We start from the raw sequence: 23,436 nt of genomic DNA on the forward strand, positions 1-23,436 counted from the left end.
CAAGTGCATCTCAAGATGGCGGCCAAAACAGACACAATAATATAATTGTAATAAACTTGTTTTTATTAATGTAAATGTATCACACATATATTGACATTAATGTATATGTTTTAGATATATTTTATTGTATCTCTATGTAGTGTTATTCACAGTAAGGGATAAATATAAAAATGCTGGAATCAAATTGAAGTGAAAGACTGTGACAGACATTTGGGAAATAAATAATAGTACAAATATAAATAGTTATACTTGTATTAAAAGTTTAAATGAGTCCAGTTTTTGTAGATCAAATGTCAAATCTAATGTATTTTTGTTTGAAATCTGACTGATGATAAAAGCGAGCTGGAAATTAAACCCACTCTTTAATGTGTCGTTTTTAATGTCTCACCACAGGTCGTGTTTTTTAATCACACATGACAAAAAGAATGAAACAGTAAACATGAAAGAATATGATGTTTGGACCCATATGAGTCGGATAATAACAAAAATAAAGTTGTTTTCTCACTGAGTAGATGTTTGCATGTTATGTTTGTGTCTTGTCTCCAGTTTTCCAGTTTTTTCTTCATTTTTGTAACTTCATGTTTCCCGTCAGATGCTGGACGAGGATTTGTTTCTTCTTGTGCACGGCGTCTCCTTGTCGCTGTACTCCATCAAACATCTGCTGGACTCAGCTGAATGCGAGGAGGACGAGGAAACAGCTGAAGGTGCTGCAGGTCAGGGTCTTTGCGACACAGTTATTTTTACTTGTAGTCAACATTTGGAGAATATTTTTTATAAAATAAAAATAGATCTCTATTTATTAGCATCAGTATTTAAGATTAATTATATTCCCTAAAAACATAAAACTGAAAAAGGCAAACAAACTCGGAAAGTGATTTATTGCCAGATAGCTATGAACATTTAAGGACTTTGTGTTGGTGTTTTTGTTCATAAGAATAAGAACAATAAGCAGCAAGAAATGTATTTATAGGAGATTAAATAAGGGAAATAAAAGCCATTACAGCCTAATAATTATGAAAAATTGCATTAAATATACATATAAGGGTAGAATGTATAAGTTAAGGGTACAGAAATAACATGAGACATATTTTCAGTGGCACAGGATCAGATTAAATTGATTGTGATTTTATTGTATTTGTCTTTGAAACTTCAGAGTCCGTCAGCAGAGCTGTTGACCCTCGGCACTGAGCTGTCCTCTCAGGGGTCAGGGGTCAATGCCGTCCTGGGCTCAGAGTGTGTTCAGCGGTGTGTCGATGGCCTGAGCGGAGTCTTTCCTGTGGTCCAGGCTGTTCTTAGAAGCAGCTCAAGAACCAGGCACGAGGAGACTGCGAAGCAGAAGGTCAGATGGTCAGATGGTCACATACTCCATCATTGTTTATTTAAAATATTGTTGTTGTTTGCGATACTGATAAGTCAGCATGAAACAGGCAGACACACTCCCAGTAAAACATTTAAACATTTGATCATTTAACAATAAAATCTAGTAGAAATATTCCACTTTATTACTTATTATAAAATGTGTAATTAGCCATAATCTCTGTTAAACAGGTTGTGAATGAGGCGCGGGCGTCTCTGCAGCTGCAGGTGAAGTAGGCGGACTCTCTGCTGGAGCACGTCAAGCAACGTAACCTGTCCTCGTCCCTCATCCACCAGGTAAGACAGCTGCAGGTATGTCTCCCCGTCAAGGACAGGTTTAGATTATTTTTTTCATTGGATAAGGGCCACATGTGGATTTGTTTCACTTTTGTTTTTTTCAAATTCAATTCTGAGGGAAAAGAGTCAGAGTTCCGACATGAAAGTTGGACATTTGAGGAGAAAAAGTCAGCTCTGAGATTAAAGTTGAAAATCTGAGGTAAAGAAAAAGAAATCAGAGTTCTGAGATTAAAGTTGGAATTATGAGAGGCACAAAGTCAGAGTTGTGACATTAAATTGATTATACTACAGCAAAGAAAACACAAGTTTGGTTATAAAGGTAACCTGCAGACTCCCAGAGAGCGCCCTCCACAGGTGGGGCAGTGCAACGACGGGCCTGCAGGACGAGGTGACTCGTTCAGAGAGAGACAAGACATGATTGTTTCATTTCTCACTTTTCATTTGCCATATTCAGATTTATGTCAAATTATGTCAACTTTATTAGGTGCTTTTATGCAAGGTATAATATAATATACAATATCAGTAAAAATGTGAAGTAATCAAATGTTAAGAACTAGATAGAAGTGTCTGGGTTAACTATTTTTATCCTGTGAAGGCCAAAGAGTAGAGGTGCATATTTAAAAGAGATTTAAGTGGAGGGGAGGAACTATTCTGCAATTTGCTTAAAATGTAGATTTCTAACGAATGCACTTATTATGAAATGTGACAACACAATAAAAACTGTGCGGTTATTTAAACTCAAAACTTGTTCAACCTTGTACGATCCAGCCTACAAGCTGTCCAGCAGAGGGTGCTGGAAGACAACAGTGTTGTTCTGTTGTTTTAATGTGAACAAACTGAACAGAAATATTCTTCCTCAGCAACAATGACGACACTTAAACATCTGTTTTTCTGCTTCTACATCATAGAAAGTAAAGTAATGAATGTTAGCGCAGCTGTTAGCATCACCACAGCTAACAGCTCGCGGTCTTGTGAGATCAAGATAAAGTCTTGCACAAGAGAAACAGTGAATGGCATTTATTTCAATAATGGTTTTATATAATTACAGAATTAAAAAGAAAATTAAGATGATAAACAGGGATTATTACATAAGAAGGAAAAAAAAAGTGAGAAAATGGGGACGAAATGACAACTGCAAAGTTAGTAGGAAGGAAGAAAAGAATGTAAGAATGAAAGAACAAATGAAGAATAAAAATAAATGTAAACGAACCAGTTTTTTCATCGATTATAGTTTCTTAATTAATTTCAGTTTCCTCTTTTTTACGCATTGAAGGATTAATTGTGTGTCGCGTTCAGGACCTGCAGAGCAATATCGAGCAGCACTCGGAGAGCGCCTGCGTTGACGCTCTGTGACGCCCTGCTCCACGACACGACAGCAGCTACTTGGAGAGCGACGCCATCCAGCAGACATTGCGGAGTCTGGACTGAAGCTGGAGGAACATCTGTGCCATGTCTACGGAGAAACGCACAAGGTGAGTTTAGACGCACGATAGGACACAACAGATAATCCAAAAAAAAACACATGCGAGAAGATGAAAAGGAGATGATTGCTGGGTGCCAGCCTCCTTTATGCAGGTGGCTTGCAGCACCCAGGTCACGTGACTTTGTTGGTATTACGTCACGATCTGTGCATGCATGCGATGGATATCCAGATATTGCATACCGTCTCTGGTGGTCAGGAAGAATGGAATAGAAGCTGCGTTTTGTTTTTACTTGGGTTGTCTTTGTCTAACCTCTTCTTCCCTGACCCTCTTTTTGGAGTCTCAGCTTGAAAATGGAGTAAATCTGTGCAGTTACAAGCTCTATGTGGATCAGCTTGGTTATCTTGTGAGATTCCACCAGAGGTGTAAGTTTGACTGTAGATGCCACTGTGTCAGCGTAAATGCACATTGAAGACAGCATAAATAAAAGATTTGTTTGCCTAAAAAAGTATTGCATTTAAAAGTAAATATGACTTTTTAAATATGCAGTAGGAGCTAAGAAATGCATAGAGGTCATGTAACAACATGTGGACATGAGCTGTGCAAAGTCTGATGCTGCAGTGAAGCAGAGTGAAATGACAGGATTTAGTAAAGAGATGTCTCGGCTCTTGGCACAGTTTGGCACCATCTGTGCCATTTGAGATGTCTTAGGTACAAAATTATTACAATCCATTTAATGTTATTTATATTAGGGATGCACCGATTGCCATTTTTGGGGCCGATTCCGATTTTTCAAGAAGTTTGACCTGCCGATACCGATTTTAGCCGATTCCGATTTCAATTTCTTAAACCACATTTCAGCATACAGAAAGATATATATTTTTGCATCTTTTCTCTTTAATAGAACATTTTAACATAGAAATACAATCAGTTAAAGGGACACTGTGTAGTATTTATGGGTTTATATGACCCAAAATCCACTTTTTTATACATATTATGTGCTCCTGCATTGTCTAGTCGCTGTATAATAGTTTTTGTTTCATTTTCGTAGTGTTTCAAAAAGTCATGTAAAATAACATGGTCACGGGCCGCGGTTGCATAGCCACTGTTAGCAGCGAGACGCCATGTTTCTACGGGAGCCTGTAAGGACAAATGCGAGAGAATAAAACAAGCGTTGCTTTACTTGTAGCGGAAGTCCCGCCTCCTCTCTCTCCGCTTCGTCTGCTACGGCTGCGGTAGCTCGCCCTCTCCCTCGCCTCACGAACCTCATCTGCTGACACGGAGAAAGACGACGAGGTCGACATTTGACCGGCTGAGGATACCGTAGCGCTCAGGGAAGGGAGGGGGTGAGCAGAGGAGCAGTTCTTTGTTGTAAATTTCAGCCTGTCCTCTAGATGGCACTATAAACTACTTACTTCAGCTTTAACATCCAATATCCAACTAAAAATACAAAAACGAATCACTATAAAATAGAAGTATATATAAAAATACAAAAACAATTGTCATGATACATTTGAACATGGTACCATGGAACATAATAACTTAAAGTGTGACGTTTTGAACAGATTACCATTATAAAGTAGAACTAAATAATGCTGTGGAATATCCACACACATCTCAAAAGTGCAGTGTTATGGAACCATGTTGTTCACATCCAATATCCAACTAAAAATACAAAAACGAATCACTACCTGTATGTGTAGTTTATTTAAGTTTAAACATATTTCACAACATATTTCACAACATAGCACCTAGACAGAAATAAGTAAATTAACTAATGACCAAGAGCGCTGATCTCTCTCTCTCTCTCTCGCTCTCTCGCTCGCTCTCTCGCTCGCTCTCTCTCCCGCCCCGTGCCAACAATGCCTCGCGCTCTCTCCTCACATAGGTTTAAATGACAAACAAACAAATGCTGATCAAAAGTTTTGTGCAAGTGATTTAAGGTCCTGACTCTTGTCTTAAATATGACAGGCTTCATTCAGTGATTGAAACAAATGCAGAGCGAGTAGCGCCGCGGCTGCGCGTTGTGTAATCAAATACAGCGGTATGGGCGTATATTAAAAATTCATATCATAACGAAAAAATAACGGTATTCAGTGTGAACCAGTATACCACCCAGCCCTACACTCTACTACATGTGCGTGTAGCCGCGTGCACATGTGTTGCTGATGCTGCACGATGCGGGTGCATTTGATCTGCTTATTAAAATCGGAATATTCTGACTGACTGGCCGATTAATCGGTGCATCCCTAATTTATATGTCACTATTAATCTAAAAAGAACTGGTTGCTATAAATTGTAAAAACTGCAGCATGTTCAGTTATGCAGTGCCATAGCTCTGGCTTACCTTGGTCAATAATTTGGGTGATTGACAGCTTGTTTTAAACCTCTAAACTGATAGAATCAGGCCGTGGTCTCCACATGCATGTGAAAGACTTGATTAGGGAGTGAAAGGACACAAATGCATATGATGCATTTGTGTGGACATGCTGGGAAGAGCATGCTGGGAAGTGTAATTCTTAATTGGAAGCGGTTTTCTTCTGGTGAAGATAGCTTGTTTTGCTAAACGGCAAAGCTTAGACAACATTTGTGTTTGTCATTTCTTGAAAGTGAGTTGTTGTTTTGCTCTTATTTTGGGACTGGATCCGCAAATCTTGGTTGCAGAGTGATAAAAATTGTTAGGATTAGCATGGTTAGGCTGCTCCCGGTAGAGGGTAATGTTTTCATTTGTAGGATAATGTGAAACATTTAAGCGTGACCAACATGCAGGAAAAAAAGAAACGACGAAGGGAGCGGAGCCTCACCTGTTTTCTCAGCTCGAGTGTGGCATCTAACCTCTGACCCCGTTGTTGTCGTTTGTTCAGGAGTTTCACGAGACTCTTCCCTTTCTGCTGCTGCTCGCTTGGGCTGAGAAGAAGCTTCACGTCGTCAATGTCAGCGATGCCGCAGCACACTGTCTTCTGCTGAGTCACAGAGACCCACTGTCGGTGAGTGAGCAAATTCTAAGATTATACATCTATGCTAATTATTTAGAATTCCGAGTGTAACTGTGTTTTTTTATGTTTTGAACATTCGTGACTTTTTGTAGCATAAAATGTTCGAATATTTGTATTATTATGTTAACGTAAATGTAGTTACATTCATTATAATTCTATATTTGAAATGTAATTGGAAGCAACAGATTTAAACAAGTAAATGTGGTAATGTGAAATATGGAGTAAATATGTTGAGTTCAGTGTAGTAAGTAAGTAGATTTTGCAATGAGAGTTTTTAGAATGATTCATACAAATGATAGAAAAAGTGCAAGATATTGAAGCATGTACCTGCATTTTAGTCACATCAAGTCAAGGTACTTTATTTGTTCCCCAATGAGGCAATTAGTTGTGCAGCAAAAGTACAGTACAGATCACACACAATCACACACACACATTTAACGTCTTTAATGTTGTTAACATTTTTTCATGAATGAGAGGAAATGTTTTAATTTGTCTGTCTTCCAACAGTTGTGTGTTGTGTGAAAATGTAGAGTTTAATGTGAAATATTGACACCAAATATCAGAAATTCAGAATTAAATGGAAAGAAGAATGTCAGCAAGTGTGAACGAGTGACATTTGAGAATGTAACTCAAAGCATTTGTTCTAGTGCTGTCAGTTAAACGCGATTAGCGCTCTTTCTGGCCGAGCAATCTTTGTAGTTTTTTCGCAAGATGTTGCGTCAACTAGTAACGGTAGAACAACTACAACACCACACTGGATCTAGATAGACCGGAAACAAAACATCAGACACACTGCGCGAGCCGGTCAAAGAGTAGTCGGCTCGCGTAAGTAAAGAGTAAACGTTTCGTTTTGAGCGGATGGCGAGCGCTTCTCTGCTAGCTCCTTCAGCTCGGATTAGCTTGTTACGGCAACAACACATTAAACCACGGGACTTCGTCTGCGTTAAAGAACGGCTCTTTATTCACAACACTGGGGGTGATGCACAGACTCTGTTATTATTGTGCGGCTCTATCACAATGACAGGAATAACTCAACATATGCAGAGCGACGGTGATATTCACCTGCAGCTCGCTAATGTAAACAACACATTACTTCCTGCTTCACCTACGTACCTCTCGTACCTCCTACAGCACACACATACACAGCTCCTCACGCACACACACGCGCGCACACACACACACAGCTCCTTGCTCGCTTGCGCACACACAAAGCAAGCGAATCCACTTTTCTATGTTGATAAGAGTATTAAAATGAGGAAAAATAATGGTACAAAAAGAAATCAAGGGACATTTAGAATAGATAAAAATGTGAGATGAATTGCGATTAATTGCGAGTTAACTATGACATTAATGCGATTAATGGCGATTAAATATTTTAATCGTCTGACAGCACCAATTTGTTCCATTGTAAAGTTTGTAGGAATCTGATATAGGAATTTGATGTTTAATGTGATGATAATCTACAGTTGTGCTTACACTTGTGTTTCCATACCCTGGCAGAATGTATGATTTCTTAACCGTTTGTCAGAGAATACGAATGATAACACAAAAACTTGTCTTCATGGTTTGTGGTTGGCTGCAGTGAATTATTACTGTATCAAACAACTGTGTTTACTCTGTTTAAATCATAGTGACAACACAAAGTACCCAAAATGACCCCGATGAAAAGTTTACATACCCCAGTTGTAAATACTGCGTGTTGCCCCCTTTAACATCAATGACAGCTTGAAGTGTTAATGGTAGTTGTGGATGAGGCTCTTTGTCTCCAGCCTCCAGTTCCTGTAAGTGTTTGGGCTGTCTTGCGCGATCTGCACGTGTGATGTTTCCTCAGAGCGGCTCAATGATATTGAGGTCAGGAGACAGAGACGGCCACTCCAGAACCTTTGTTTATGTTGCCGTAGGCAACGACAGGTGGACTCGGCCTTGCGGTTTGGATCATTGTTACGTCGGAACGTCCAATTACGTCCCACGTGCAGTTTCCAGGCTGACGAGCCCTCTGTTATTTATCGCGAAGTTACTGCATTCGTAGGCCTTGTTGAGTCCTCGTCAAAAAGTTCAGTGTTGGTGTGTTCACTCCAAATGACTTAGTGCTGGATTTTGGTTTCGTATTGTGAGCGGGATCCTTTGTGGCATCTGCATAGTAATGGCTATCTTCTGTCAACTTGGCCATGCAGCCTGCCTTTGTACAAATGCTTCCTGAGTGTGCAAGGTTCCTGGCAGTTGTGGCTGGAATTGTAGTCGGTCTACCCGACTGTGTTGTGGTGTCGACAGGAGCTCTCGTTTTCCACCTGTTAATGAGAGTTAGAACAGAGCTGATTGGCATTCTGAAAACAGCTGATAGTGTCTTATGTCCCTTTCCTGAAGATGTTTTCCTTTGATAGCCACGTGAAATGTGTTTGTGTGAAGTTTCGTGCATGTTGTTAGACCAAATAAGCAGGGAATGTAAAGTTTGGATCGGGGTCATTTGGGTAGTTTGCAATGCGAGTATGGTTTAAAGAAAGAGTAAACACGTTTGTTTGACAATAAATTATTTCAGCCAACCACTAACCACGAGTGAAAGAAAAGTATATGTGTTTTCGTTCATATTATCTGACGAATGGGCAACAAGTAATGAAATCTGTCAGGGTAATGTATGAGCACAACTGCATAAGTGTACGTTTTATGAATACCAGGAGATGAACTGATACATTAAACCAGTATTGTGGTTTGTTTCGTTTTGTGCTAATGACCAAGTGTGATGTAAAATATGCTTTGAAATCTCAGATGAAACAGTTGTAATAATGAGCTAATTGATAACCTTTGTTTGTCGCCTCCCTGCTGCAGGAGATCTTGTCACAGCTCCTCTTGGAGGCCAAAGAGAAAGTACACGTCAGCAGCAACAAGCTCTGCGTTGTGCTGCGACAGGCGGACGCTGACCTTCAGGTGCTGCAGCAGAGAGTGGTACGTTGATGTAGATGGTGTTTTTGTATGAAGAATGTTGTTTGCGAAAGGTTTGTTGAAATGAAATGAGATGTTTTTGTGCGTTGAATAGAATAGCTAATTAGTGAAAAATGTTGGTCAGTGTTGGTTGAATGCCTTGTGTTTGTTGACAAAGTGAAAGAAATGAAGTTGTAATGTTGTCTTTGTTTTGTGGCGCAAAAAAAGAAAACATTGTCATTTAAGAAGTGGGAAAAGGTGTGAAAAGCTGATTGAAATGTAGAAAAATTACACATTTTCAAACTGAGTCAGCGATGATGAATTACTCTAGTAATGGAAGAAGTCATTGTAGGAGGTCTTTAGTGGTCAGTTGTATCTAAAAAATGTGTAATGTGTCAAAGATTGAGGTCATGTGTAGAAGAAAATATAGATTTTGTAAAGATTGAAATTGATTGTACAGGAAACAAGTGATTAAAAGGAGGTGATATGTAGGCTAAGTAAAGATCTGTGTGAATGAATTAGATGGTGGTTTGTGCCGAGTAGTTTGGTAATTTCTTCACCAGAAACTGTCTGACAGGAAGTAGTGGTTTGGTGCAGATGATGATGGTGATGATGATGTCACAAGGATGAGGTCAGCAGTCTGCAAAGTCAATCAATGAAGATCTTTGAGCAGGGCAAGGAAAAACTATCAGGTGCAAAAAAGAAACCTTTATAATTGGGGAAGAAAAAGGTAGGAACCTTAGGGAGAACCACAGGTGAGGAATCCACTCCCTGGACGGACAGACGTGCAATAGATGTTACCCACAACATGCAATACACAATACCAAAGAATAGAAAGTGAAAAGTCTTAAAATGCCAGGTCCATCTGGATCAGTGGGTTTGTTACAGTGTGCAGTGAAGGTTGTTGTGGTTAGCGGAGTCGTCTTTTCTGTGTTGGCCTCATCCTGTTCACGGGTCAGGCCCACAGAGCCTTGCGCTCTGGATGAGGATGAAAAATCTCTCCGCCCGCCTGCGACAGGAGGTCCCTGCGGAGAGGCAATGGCCACGGTCGGTTGCATAGCAACAGATGTATCTCCGCAAGCCAGTGTTTCACTGTCCGCTCTGGCAGAGAGAGGTCCCCTGTCGAGCTGCGGTGACGTCACCCCCGTGACTCTGTGAGAGTTGTGTCTCGCTGGTGGAGCGTGAGCTCCCTCTCTCCCTTATTTGTACCATTTTTGAACATGGTTGTAGTACATGGTAACACTTTAACTTGTCGGGACCCTGAGTTTCCCCCTGTGGCTGCAAAGCTGGACTTGGCGGCCTGAGGGGGGCGAGGAGTTTGTCTCCTAGGCAGACAGAGGTCAAAAGCCTCACCCTCCTGCTTTGTGAGTGTGGAGGTTTCCTTCATTCTCTCCAAAGCTGGGCCAAACAGACCTTTGGCGGGGTCTTATGAGGCGTCCATAACCTCCGCCTTCTGTGCCTCACTCAGGCTGGAGTGGTTCAACCACAGCGCTCTCTCACCTGAGACAGCAAGGCCCATGACTCGGCCGCTGCCCTGCACTGCTCCCCTGGATGAGCGCAGGATGAGGTCACTCACCACACAGATTTCATCCCAAAGAGCTGGATTTGGTGCTCCGGAGTCCAATTGTCAGCCCATCTTGTCTAAAATTTCAGCCAGGTACGCAGACAGCAGTGTAACTGCATTGAGGGAGCAGACTGACTGTGCTGCATATTTATACATCCTCTAGAAAATGGAAGATGTGACTCATTCCATTTTGCTGGGCAGAGAGATGGTAGAGGAGGCTGAGACAGAGCGGTGATCAGGGTGAAGATGGTGAGCCACTGAAGGTTCCACTACCGGGGGTTTGGACAGCCCCAGCTCTTTCATCCCATGGATCTTCAGTTTAGAGCAGCGCTTTGCAGGGAGTTATTCTTAAAGGGACAGGACCAAAAGCGGCTCATTTCTTTGAAGCACGCGGGCACGGCTGGAAGGAGCTGTTTGGCTGGTGGTCCCTCTCAGTGTCCCCTGCGTCCTGTACAGCAGGCCACTGTATTCCCAGCTTAGCTGCAGCTCGTTTACAAACATCGTAAAGGCTGCTGTCAGCTGGAGGAGCGACCTCAGGTGCACCGGAGGGGCGAGACTGCACTGGGAAAGTGGCATCGTCCTCGTCCTCCATTCCATCTTAATTGAGGATGTCTGAGTTGGCGTGGCCCTCAGCATCCTCCCCCGGCTCTGCGTCGGGGAGCTCCTCGAAGAGTGGCGGCATGTCTGCGTATTCCTCGTCCATCATGTCCGCCCAGCTCGTAGTATCACGCGCCACGTGGGGGGTTTTTTAGCCACAGCGGTTTCTCCCGACAGACATGGGTCTTGAGAATTAGCGACCGCCACATGTCGGCATGGAAAAGATACCAAAAAGAGTTGATGTTGTGGTGAAAAGGACTAATTTCATGTCTTAAAATCATTAACAGAAGTTTTTCTATCACGCTGACTGTCAGATGTTGGTCATTAAATGGCAACAAAAGGAAGTCTTATTTGATTATTATCTGTAGAAAGAAGAAACAGTGATGTTTTGTAAAGTATGAGGAAAAAAAGAGCTAAGAAACATGTAAATTATTGTAGTAAATGATGTGAGATGTCTGCAGTGACAGAAATAATTTGACAGTAGCAAAAGGGTCAGCGGTGGACAAACCATAGGGAGCTTACATTTGTAGGATTGAATGAGTAGAAATATAAATGTAAAAGATGGAGAAAGTAGCGTGAAAAGGTCAAAATATAGTCATTGACCTGGAAACTTTCAATTCAGATAGTAGTTTTAATGTAATTGCAGCTTGGAGATGAATTAAAGGTTAGAAAGTTGTTCTTAAAGAGTGAAGGTGATGAAAAAGTCTCTTCTGCTACTTTTCTTCATCATAAGTAGCCTGTTTCAATGCAGAATAATGACATTTATATAGAAATGAAGTGAAAACTGAGTCAGAAATGTTAATGTCCCGAATGCAAATGACTTTATGAAGCTAAGCTCTGCCCCTTCTGTGCGTCTGCTGCGATCAGGTGATACAGAAAGCCTTCAGCGGCTCCAAACGTCTCGTGATTTCCGTCAACCTCAACGCTCGTCATCTCCCGAGCAGCGACCTGCAGGAGGCGCTGAGCGTGGCCAACGTCGCTGGACTGAGGCGTGTGGCGGCCTGGAGAGCTGGGGGCGGAGTGTACACATGGCACTGATGCAGTGTCAGGTCAGACATGACGAGTTGAACACAGACACACAGAGGGTTTGAAAAGAGTTTATGAAGGGAAATGAGAAGAGAAGTGTGATTTGTAGAACGGATGTGTCTTTGACATGTGTGCGAAAAGACGACTTTCTGTTAATCCTTTAACACTGAAGTGGGAAAATGTCTGTGTGGCCTAGTTAGTATTCAGAGAAGTCCTTTGAAAACGTGTTTATTATGATGTACATATGTAATTACTGTATTTGTCACACAATGCATACACTGAGAAAATTAGTGCAGGGCTTTTCATGGTCAAAGTATTTAGAATCACATTTGTTACCTGTGATTTTTAATGTTAACCATGAAATTCCACAGGGAAATAGGTGTGCAACTCAAGGTGATTTGCCGAAGCATTTATTTTCTGGATAAGTGGTTTGGTCAGAAAATGTTGATCAGTGTTTGTCAAACCTGTTATTGGTGTTTTTTACGGACCAAGGAAAGTAGAAAAGAGTCACATTTGAAACAGCATGACGAACGTGCTTCAATGCCTTAGAAATAGTTTCAGATTAATGTAATGATGGAGTAATAATTTCAGCTTGACAGTTAATAGGTGAGAAACGCGGAAAAGAATGAGGTTTATTGGTGAAAAGCGAAAAGTCCTGTAAATGTGGCATTGTAGGCATAGACAGAAACTTGTCACACACATTAGTCAGATCAGGGGGTAGAGTCTTGCCTGGTCTCTCAGCTTGACTGTGACCTCTGACCCTGTTGTTGTTGTTTGTTTGTTCGTTGAGGAGTTTCATGAGAGTCTTCACTCTGTGCTGCTGTGGCTTGCTCAGGCTGAGAAGAAGCTTCACACCATCAACGTCAGTGAAGCTGCATCAGACTCTGTTCTGTTGAGTCACAGAGACGCTCTGACGGTGAGTTAGCAAATCATCTAAGGATATGTGTTGGAAATGTGTTATTAAATGTGTAAATGTAAAATGTGTTTTTAATGTCAGATTAACCACATTGAATAAATTATTGAAACAGTGATGACGTGTCTCTGTGGCCCCCCCTGTGGCTGCTGCAGGAACTGCAGGGTGACCTGCGAACTCGGCAGGGTCAGGTGTCGTCGTCACATCTCCTCCTGGAGGCCACAAGCAGCAAGAGCGTGGAGGCAAAAGTGAAAGTTCACGTCATTGGCAACAAGCTCTGCCTCCTGCTGCGACAGACGGACGCCAAGCTTGACGCTCTGCAGCAGAGAGCGGTATGTTAGTGTGGGTTTGATCCAGGAAGTGATGTTTGTGTTAAAGAAAGTCATGCAGTTTGAAGGGATTGACTATTATTTTCTCAATAAAATGGTGAGTAGTGTTTGTCAAATAGTGCGTCTACAGATGGTGTCTTTTTGTTGTGGAGCAAAATACTTATAAAGCAATGAAAAAGCAGGAAAATGTCAGAAAAAGAGTATAAGTGAATCAGCAGATGATGAATGACTTAAGTCAGGGATGAAGTCATTAATGCAGCTCTTGAGAAATATAATCAATGTGAGTAATGTCCATTTGTCAAAGGAAATCCAACGTTTGTAATGATTTAAAAACGTTAACAGTGAAAAGTCAGGTGATATCGAGTCAAAGTGAAGATCTGTGTGAGTGAATTAGACGGTGGTTTGTGCAGAGTCCTCACCCTATAGTCAATCTTCTGACAGGAAGTTGTGATCTGGTGCAGATGATTATACGAAGATGAGGTCAGAGGTGAACAGTCTCTGTGAAGTGGTTGAAAAGTGTTTGTTTGTTTGTGACAGGAAGTGACCTTCAGCTGCTTTGAGAGGGACAGTGTCGGTGTGGAACGAGTCAACAATGACCTGCTGCTACGCGAGGTACACACACTAATGCAGTTTGTAATGTCAGTGTAGCTAAAGCTGAGTGTGGTGAGATCACGTTCACTGTTTTACAACCACAGGGACACTGTGGTCCATGTGTATTTGAAATGACTGCAAGTCCGTGCTACTTTGTGCAATTGTAATGTTTTAAACGGGCCCTGAAAGCTGCGATGAAACAGTAACGCCGTTATGAACAAGATGAGGATTTCTTGACACAGAATAACCTGGTAAAACTTTGCTGACCTGTAATAAAGTGGAGGCAAAGTTTGACTGAATCCTCCTCCTGTCACACAAATGCCATCTGCAGTTGCTGGCATTTTCCTCCCTCTTTGTACACCGCACTCAGTCATTACTGTGATGCCTGTAATGTGTATCAATCAATCAATGTTTATTTGTATAGGTCACAGTTTACAAAGCATAGTTTGTCTCACGGGACTTGACAGGGTTGGCAACATCGTCTGTCCTTAGACCAGGGTAAGGAAAAAGTACCAGGGAACCAGGGAAAAGGGTGGAAACCTTAGGGAGAAGCACAGGTGAGGGATTCGCTCCCTGGACGGACAGACGTGCAGTAGATGTTAATCAAAACATACAATACACAATGACAAGAATAAAAAGGTGAAAAGTCTTTAGATGCCAGGATCCATGTGGATCACTGGGTTTGTCACAGCTCATAGCGAAGGCTGTTGTCGTCAGAGAGTTGGGGATAACGGAGTCCTTTTTCTGTCCTGACCTCATGTTGTTGAGTGGTTTCAGCAGAACTGTAAGAGATGAAAAATCAGTTAGATGTGCTACATGTGGATTTATGCGCTACATGTCACGGGCTAAAAAGAATAGGTCCGAGCACGGAACCCTGAGGAAGTCGGTAGTTAACCTGAGCAAATATGGAGGATACATACCAACAGAAATCTGTCTGAAGAAGTCAGACGAGCGGCGATCCTGTAATGAGAAAAGCATCAGAAATGACTGTTTCACAGCTTTTGGGGGTTGTTGGAACGAATGCAGTAGCACAAAGTAGCGAGGAGTTATGGTGATGTGAAATACACGTGTGCTGTGGTGTCACTGGTGATCTCTGTGGTTGTAAAAGGGGTTCAGGTTAAAGTAAAGTCAACAGGAAAGAGTTCATACAAGTGGATAGAGCTGTAATCCTTCCGTCACGGTGGCCACTGCGACTACTGCAAGCAGATGAAGTCACGGGGTGTAAACAGAAATGATCCCGTTAGTACGACAGTAAGAAGAGACGTGTGTACAAAGAGAATGTATTGAGTGTTTTTCAGTCGTTTATTTAGTGCAGTGTTTGAGAATGCCAGTCCTCAGGACTCCCTGCCATGTTTTCGATGCAGCCCTGCTCCCACATACCTGATTCCAAAGGTGTCTTGTAGTGAAGTTCTGGAGAAGCTTGAGAACGAGTTCTTGAGTCGAATCAGGTGTGTCTGAGCAGGGCAGCATGTAAAACATGGCGGGGAGCCATGAGGACTGGAATGGAGAAACACTGATGTAGTGGGCTAAACAGGAAAATGTGCAAATATACAAAAGCATGATGTTTAGAGCAAGTACAATAAGACTGAGGGAATACATCAGATACATATGAGCAAAGCATGGACGGAATGTGTCCTTTTGCGTTCACCACAAAGTTGACATCAAACATTTGTAATGTTCATGAAGTGAAAAAGGCATTTGACATACATACATAAAATGTTATGTAGCACATGTTAGAGTAGTAGTTGTAGTAACGAGTAGACAAACCTCAGCTGCTGGTCCATGTGCTCAGGCTGGAGTCGGGCCTCGAGGTAGCTTCAACAAACCTTCCAGAGCTGTTAAAAGGTGGAAATACAGTCTGAAGTCTTGCTAGACAGAAAGTGCTAGTTGAGCAGCTGTTTAGGGCCGAACAGAGTGACCACGATGGGGTGACTCTGTGGGGTTTGCTGCAGGAGAAGAAAAGTTAGGCTAACATGTGTGAGGGTGCAAATGGAGCCTGAAGGGAGGTTTTGCATGTGGTTTAGTAGCTTTTAAGAGCAAATGCAGTGAATATGTTGCAGGAAACGTGTAAATTGTAGCACCTGAAGTCTGCGGTGTGTCTTTCAGAGCGAAGATGGTTCCCAGCCTGGAGAAAGGTAAGACCTGTAACAGTGGGAAAAGGGTTTTAGTGCAAAAAAGTGCCCAATTTTGTCCTCCCGGTACCTGAAAAAAAGTGTGTGGCGCCTCCTTTGTCGACTCCTTTTAGACTCCTGCAAGACTCCTATTGTCTTTGTCAGTCTTCGTCAGTCGCCGGCAGTCGCCTGGGAAAATGGCTTTTAAGGGAAAGCCTCACCGCTCGGGCTCGATTGCACAGATTACGCACACCTGAGAAGGTGCTAAGAGCGACTCTGTTCAGCTGCTGCTGCTCTCTGGGATCGGGAAGAACCACGACAGAGGAACATGTCTCTCGGACTCATCCTCTGGTTCGACAGACAGTAGAGATCCACTCGCTCTCTCTGTGCGTCTCACAGCACGGACACAGGAGGTCCTTGTCCTCTGCTGCCTCGTGTGGTCGCTCCGCATCACTGAGGCAGCTCGGGATCAAGAACTCCTGTGTCCCCGATGTGGGACCCAGAACCAGCGCTTTGCTAACTTCAGTTGACCTGAGGATCGACTGAAGTTAGCTGTTCAACGTCAACACGGGTCCGTGTTCCGAGAAGAGCGCGAGTCAGCGCTGACGCTGGGTTACGCCTCAGCAACAGTATCGTGTTTACAGCAACTGCTTAATACAATAACTACAGGTACAAACACACAACCACAACACAGCCATGTTTCAACATTACCATTTATTATTACAGTGACGCAAACATCACACCAACTCTCTGTCCTCCTCTCACAGGCCACAGCACAAAGACTCATCTCCACACCATCGTCGTCGTCCCTTCCTGGTCCGTGTCCTCAGAACTGTTTTCCCTCTGCACCTCCTCTTCCTCGTCCTCACGTGTCTCGTCCCCGTCGACAAGACGACTTCAGCTGCACGACGTCCAACGACTTCGCTCGCTCCTTCTACCCCATGCTGAGATACACCAACGGACCTCCACTCACATGACGACCACAACTATGATCGACACAAACAATGATGGCCCTCAACCGCTCCATCAACTTTGTTATTACAATCAACACACAAAACGTAACAAAGTAACGACCCACTGATCCTCACGCTAAAACTTCACTACGCTCTTTTGTTACATTGTCAAACGTTCACACAACATCAACACATTTCATTCTACACAATCTACAAAAGGTTCCTTTACACTTTGTCATAATTACTATTACACTAACACCACACAACCACACAGCACTCACATATACTTTGCAAAAGTCTTAAACTCAACAACAAACACATTCAACATTTCCAAACTAAAGCCATTACTTTATTTCAAACTTACTCATGTTCATGTTGACTTTCAACAAACTTCAACAACAACAACAAACAAACACTTAATACACAACAACACAAAACCAACTTCACCTGTAACTACATCATAACCAAACAATCTAACAATCCATGACAAACTCACCACAGCATCTCCACCTCCTCTCAGACTCTCACAGACAAACACAGGTGAAGACTCTCTCCTTTAATCACCTTCACTGATCACTAACTCGGGACTGCTGTGTGTAAGGGGGCGGAGTCAATCTCAACTCAAACACACAGATGAACCAAACAAGCACTCAACCGTTCTGGGTAATTCTCACTGTCAGACAATATCCTTTACATGTTTTACCTTTGCTGTCTTATTAAATCAACTTACAACATTACCAAACAATCACAAACTAGTTAATCCACAATTACGTCAACACTTTTGGTTTGTACAACATCAGCAGACTTGACCTTTGTCACAGTCTATGAATTAGACAATTGAAAACACAAATGATAAACACTCACAGATATTTTCAACACAGTGTCAAACACTTTTCACTGTGGACGAACAAAGATCGACATCTTTCTTTTCTTTGAAACACTCATACATTCATTCACCTGAGCTTCAGCCACCACCACAACAACAACAACAACAACAACAACAACAACAACAACTACTACTACTACTACTACTACTACTACTACTACTACTACTACTACTGTCTGATGTTGACATTCAAACAATCATCTCCATCGTGACATTCAACACTTAGCCTGAGAGCAAGACAACACTTTAAAATGTCCGTTATTGACATGTTTTGTTAGCTCTGCTTGGACATACATTCATTACTTCCTTCATTTCTACTTCCTTCTACTTCATGTCCTGCTTTCACAGTACAACATCACCATAGCATCAACTTCTCAGACGACTGCAAGTTTGGCAAAAAGCTACATAACCAATGACTGCTTTTCTTTTACACTAACTGGAAAACCAACACAAACACCTTCATTTCAATCATCTAATTCACTCACTTTCAAAGTCTAGTTGACGTACATTTACAAACCAATACCGTCCACGTTATTCTACATCAACTTCACACTGCTTTTCTTTACACTACACTTTCATTTAAACATGTCACTAACACAACAAATGTCAACAATCATTTCAAACAGGGCAAACTTACCCACAATCCCCTGTGCTCATGAGGTCAAGTCCTGCAAACACAAAACATTACATTCACTTCAAGTACTTCTCTTGCTGTTGTCAGAAATGTACATGACTGATATTACCTGACAATCTCTTCTTCACTGACATCCAACTGAAAACATCAATGTTTTTCAACATAAACATTCATTCATTTCGAAATAACCGCGACAAACGCAAACAGACGACAAACGTTTGTGTAAAGTTTGGATTTATTTTGTCAACACTTATTTATGGCATGTACAGATTTGTCCAAAACACTAAAGACACTAAACTGCTTTGTTTGACACTATTTTTTTTGGCTGCTGTCTTTTCACTGTAATCTCAGGTTCATCTGAACAAATCATCCACATTTAAACATTGTGTTCATGCATGTATAATCCACACACATCAAGACAGAGACTGAACATCAGAAATCATGTGGCGCTAAAGCTGAATTTATAGCAACAGTTTTCACCGACATTTACTTCAACTTTGGGAACATTCTTTTACTTTGGAGACAAAACATCGTCGCAGTTTCACATTTTTTACAAACTGTGTTTTATCACATTTTAAACACTTCCATTGACATTTACTACTTTCCTCCACATTATTCTTTCATCTTTTCAACTCTGTCTGTGCTGTTTACAAACAGATGTTACACTCAGGCCTTTAAGCACAAACATTGTCCCATTGAAGCTCATTCATAGCAACTACTAAAAATGTCATTTACATTTACTATTTAGCTTTTTCGTTTGCTTCAAATCATTCCTATTTAATGAGGTCACAAACAAATCACCTCACTGACTCTTTACGGTCTTTTTAAGCATCATTTGTACTAAGGACATTTTTGTCCCAAGGAACACGAGTGTCAGTATTTCACTAAAATCTTTGTTGCTGTTAATCATTGACTTAAGTCAGCCTAGAATTATTCTACATCTTTTTAGTCACTTTGCAAGACCTACATTGAAAATAATTATTAGACTTTTTCCTGCCATGTTGAGGGTGCCATATGTAAAAATTTGGCCAAAAACAGTTACTACATTCAAATTCAGAATACTGACGTCTTTTAGGTTTCCTTTTTTCACATCACTGGCAACCTGTGGTTGCTCGGCAGCTGAGACTCTACTGACTGCAATGATTGGTAGACGGCAGTAGGTGGCGCCACATGCCAAAACATGATTTCAAAACATAAACATAATTGGCAGTCTGCAAATCTTTTCTTTTACCACAAACATTTTGCCTGTACTGTTGTTGTTGACTTCAGTTTCTTATATGAACATTATTCCTTAGTCTCTGTGACATATTAGGAGGATTTCATGGCCAGTTGATTTACATTTATTACATAATGCACCTTTAATTATGTATCCATTTGCCTTTGACATTAATAATTCCACCACATGTCAGTCAAAAATCACCTCACTGAAATTACTATATATTTTACAGCTTCATTTTAAAAAGGAAATTTTTTGTCCTTAGTGCAACGACTGTCACTAACATTAGAACACTTCTTAAAATGCTTCCCAACGACTTCACGTCCAATTTGTAGTCATTTTAAAGAACAAACTAACTCTGAAAAATTGCATAGTTTGTTTCTCTACTTATTCCACTTTAAATTCACCTGAGCTGCGATCACGTAAACTCAGCTTCAGTTTGACCTGAACATTCGTAAGGAAAACACATTCCATTTTTTTAACAGTCGTTTAGGAATAACAAACGACTCGACGGCTGCAGCTTCTCCACATCACTGACATTTAAAAGGTTTTTGTACAAACACAGTAGAAAAAGTCGTGGGTGAACTACACAAACGCCGCCCCCGTGTGGACTGAACCCATCATGGTGCCTTCAAATGTCCACGTGGCCGTGACACAAAGTCCGTTTGAAAAACATCAGGAGTGGATGTTCTCCTAAAAGTGCAACTACGTTTTGCTAAAGATTGAACTACTAATATATTTGGTTAGTATTTCCTTGAATTCATCTTTGACTTTAAGACACCACGACCATCGTCCTCAGAGCGCGACACGAAAAACGTACAAATACGAGATTGTATCAAAAAAAGACTACAAACTTGACTGGCAGAGGTTCAGCAGTGTCCCCCAAGGACACGGACTGTAGTGCACATTCACAGGAAATATTAACACACACTAAATACACATTCAATCAAAAACGTCTCTGCATTTGTCCGAGATTAAGGACATCTGAACGTCACGCCTCAACGTTACCTCCAAACACATCTTTGTTTCTCTCTTTTTTGATCGTTGGAGCTTGTGGACTCTCAGTTCGTCTCCGTCCTTCAGTCCTCGTCACTCGTCCGACATGGTTTCCGTGATCGCTCGCTCAGACGTGACGACGTCTGACAGACTGTTGTCCCTCGAGTCCAGAGGCCACCGATCTGGATCCATGTAGCTGTGAGTAAAGACGAGGACAACGTTACAATTCATTGTCTACTACGGTAATGAAACACATTTGTGACTTCTCTAAAGTCTTTCTATCTGACCAACTTCTCGTTGAAAAACAACTTACTCGTTGCCGTTCGTGTGAGACGTCATCAGAACGTTTGATGTCTGGAACAGCAGAGCCTGCATGCGTCGGTCCAGGATCTGATCATCGGCTGCTTTCCGTGGAGGCAACGTGGTGATGTGGTCTTCAGGGTTCTGCTCTGAGTCAGCTTGACACTGAGGAGGAGGAGGAGGGGGGGAAGTGGTGCAGCTCAGAGTTAACATCAGAAGCGGGAGACGACGACGTTCGGCTGCCGCCACCGGACGTGTTAGCGTCCAACATCTCCAGGAGAAGATCGTACACCAACACCACGTTCTTCCTCTTCATGGTGCACAGATGGTCCATGCCTTTGTTACTGCAGCGACAACAGAGAAGACGATCAGCTCCACCACACAAACACACACACTTTATACAACACTGTTGATTATATGTTTACATGAAGGACTTTTCATAACCTTTCTTAAGGACCAATTCAACGTGAACTGGAGTCATTGTAACTCCATCAATTCTGTGATCATTGTTTCCACAAAACAAAAAACTATTTATGGAGAAAAATGTTGTCTCTTTCCTTGTTGTCAATTTCTGTCTTTTACACTAAAACAAAATGACCAAACACTTCATATGTCGTCCAAAATTTGATAAAAACATCATAGTACATTATGCCTTCCAAATATTGTAAAAAGTGGTCAAAAACATCATAGTATAGTATATCTTCCAAACATTTTAAAAATTGGTCAATAACATCATAGTAAAGTATGTCGTCCAGAAATGGTCAGGAAAGTCATAGTATAGCATGTCGTCCAACAATGGTCAAAAACGTCATAGTATAGTATGTCGTCCAAAAACTGTCAAAAAGGGTCAAAAACGTCATAGTATCGTATGTCGTCCAATAATGGTCAGGAAAGTCATAGTATAGCATGTCATCCAGAAATGGTCAGAAACGTCATAGTATAGTATGTTGTCAAAAAATGTTACAAATAGGTCACAAACTGGTACAAATAGGTCGAAAAAGTCATACTTAACTTTGTCGTACAAGTTTTGACAAAAAAGTCAAAATTGTCAAAATTGGTCAAAAACAAATGTTGACCAAAAACAATGCCAACACTTTCTCTTTCAGACAAACTGCACAGGTTAGAGTGCCCTTTATTGTTACCATTCCACATTTCACCTGTGCAATGGCCATGGTCTTTATTCAACATCTGAGGATAACTGTGGGAAAGGTTTTTCTTGTTTGTTTCTTTGTTGCAGTTTTTACATCCTCTCTCCTCTCACTTTTGGGGATGCCTGCCTTTGACGGTTGTCCTCCAGCTGTTGCGGTCTGCTACAGACTCCTCTAGTTTAGATGGGTCGATGTTTCCTGCCTTCATGACGTGTACAGACGTCCTTGAAACGAAGGACAGGCTTTCCTGTTGGCCTGGAACCGCTGGCTCACCGTACAGTTAGTCAATGGGCAGTTGACGGCCCTGGGGAATGGGTCTGAGGAAGAGCCATCATGTGCATGCAATATTACATGCCAACTGCTATTTGGCATGTAATATTGCAAATAAAAAACAACACATTTATACATATAAACTCTTGGTTAAGTACAGTGTATAAAAGACAGAAGTATAAGCTGAAAAGTTGATTATTAAGCATTTATTGATGATTTGAATTCATTACATTATATTAAACATATTTTAAAAGATTACACACTAAATAAACATGACCAGCAATTAAGTTCCCAGGATGCAGAGTAAAATTACCGATTACTACTAAAGCTTATTATTAAGATCATCATTTTTGTTTTCCTACATGTTTTAGAACATAAAAAGTTACGGCAATCCAACTATTTGCCTTTGATATAAATAAATAGCATTAACTTCAATGACGTCACATTCAGCAGTGGAAATAAAAGTCATTCGTTAGGTTACTAAATGTTCAAATGTATTCTAGTTAGCATTTTAAGGAAGTATTTGCTGCACAGTTGTCAGCACAGCAGCTAAGAAGATGGATGTGAGATTATTTGCCAGGTCTGTTCCGTCACTAGTGGCTGTAGTAGAAAAAGCAAAAAAAAATAAAACAAAGTGAGTGAAAATGTACCCGGCATGAATGAAGTGAAACATGTACAATGTCAGGGTTAGCATGAGTAGCATTAGTATTTTTTCAGACTAAAATTAGTAAGTAAACCTGGCATTTTTTAAACCAGGTACGAGGACATATTGGAATTCCTGCTATTTATTTATTTTTCTTCTGAAAGGATCGCATTTTTTGAGATACAAAACGGACGGAAACTCGCACGCAAATCAGGTGAAACGCGGTGGGTCGTTTCACACAACTTGGTGGAAACGTGACACAGACCAAGAAGA

The 23,436-nt window shown here is 41.3% G+C and overlaps 1 protein-coding gene across 1 annotated transcript in view; it reads left to right on the top strand.

Annotated features, from left to right (window-relative positions):
• The window catches only part of LOC310942616 (calpain-1 catalytic subunit-like), a gene marked incomplete at both ends in the record, with an annotated part of 30,698 nt that extends 13,604 nt beyond the window's left edge, over positions 1 to 17,094 (top strand). The window contains 16 exons of the mRNA XM_083908027.1: positions 593 to 733; positions 1,154 to 1,339; positions 3,030 to 3,125; positions 5,939 to 6,061; positions 8,894 to 9,010; positions 12,015 to 12,169; positions 12,545 to 12,566; positions 13,009 to 13,089; positions 13,242 to 13,418; positions 13,953 to 14,027; positions 14,499 to 14,563; positions 15,371 to 15,454; positions 16,113 to 16,141; positions 16,293 to 16,378; positions 16,478 to 16,609; positions 16,885 to 17,094. Coding sequence (XP_083764153.1) covers positions 593 to 733; positions 1,154 to 1,339; positions 3,030 to 3,125; positions 5,939 to 6,061; positions 8,894 to 9,010; positions 12,015 to 12,169; positions 12,545 to 12,566; positions 13,009 to 13,089; positions 13,242 to 13,418; positions 13,953 to 14,027; positions 14,499 to 14,563; positions 15,371 to 15,454; positions 16,113 to 16,141; positions 16,293 to 16,378; positions 16,478 to 16,609; positions 16,885 to 17,094 — 1,779 coding nt within the window. The remainder of the gene's footprint in view (positions 1 to 592; positions 734 to 1,153; positions 1,340 to 3,029; positions 3,126 to 5,938; positions 6,062 to 8,893; positions 9,011 to 12,014; positions 12,170 to 12,544; positions 12,567 to 13,008; positions 13,090 to 13,241; positions 13,419 to 13,952; positions 14,028 to 14,498; positions 14,564 to 15,370; positions 15,455 to 16,112; positions 16,142 to 16,292; positions 16,379 to 16,477; positions 16,610 to 16,884) is intronic.
• Between the last annotated feature and the right edge of the window lie 6,342 nt (positions 17,095 to 23,436).

The sequence above is a fragment of the Microchirus variegatus genome, assembly GCF_963457635.1.
Source record: "Microchirus variegatus genome assembly, chromosome: 21".
In the NCBI taxonomy this organism is placed as follows: domain Eukaryota; kingdom Metazoa; phylum Chordata; class Actinopteri; order Pleuronectiformes; family Soleidae; genus Microchirus; species Microchirus variegatus.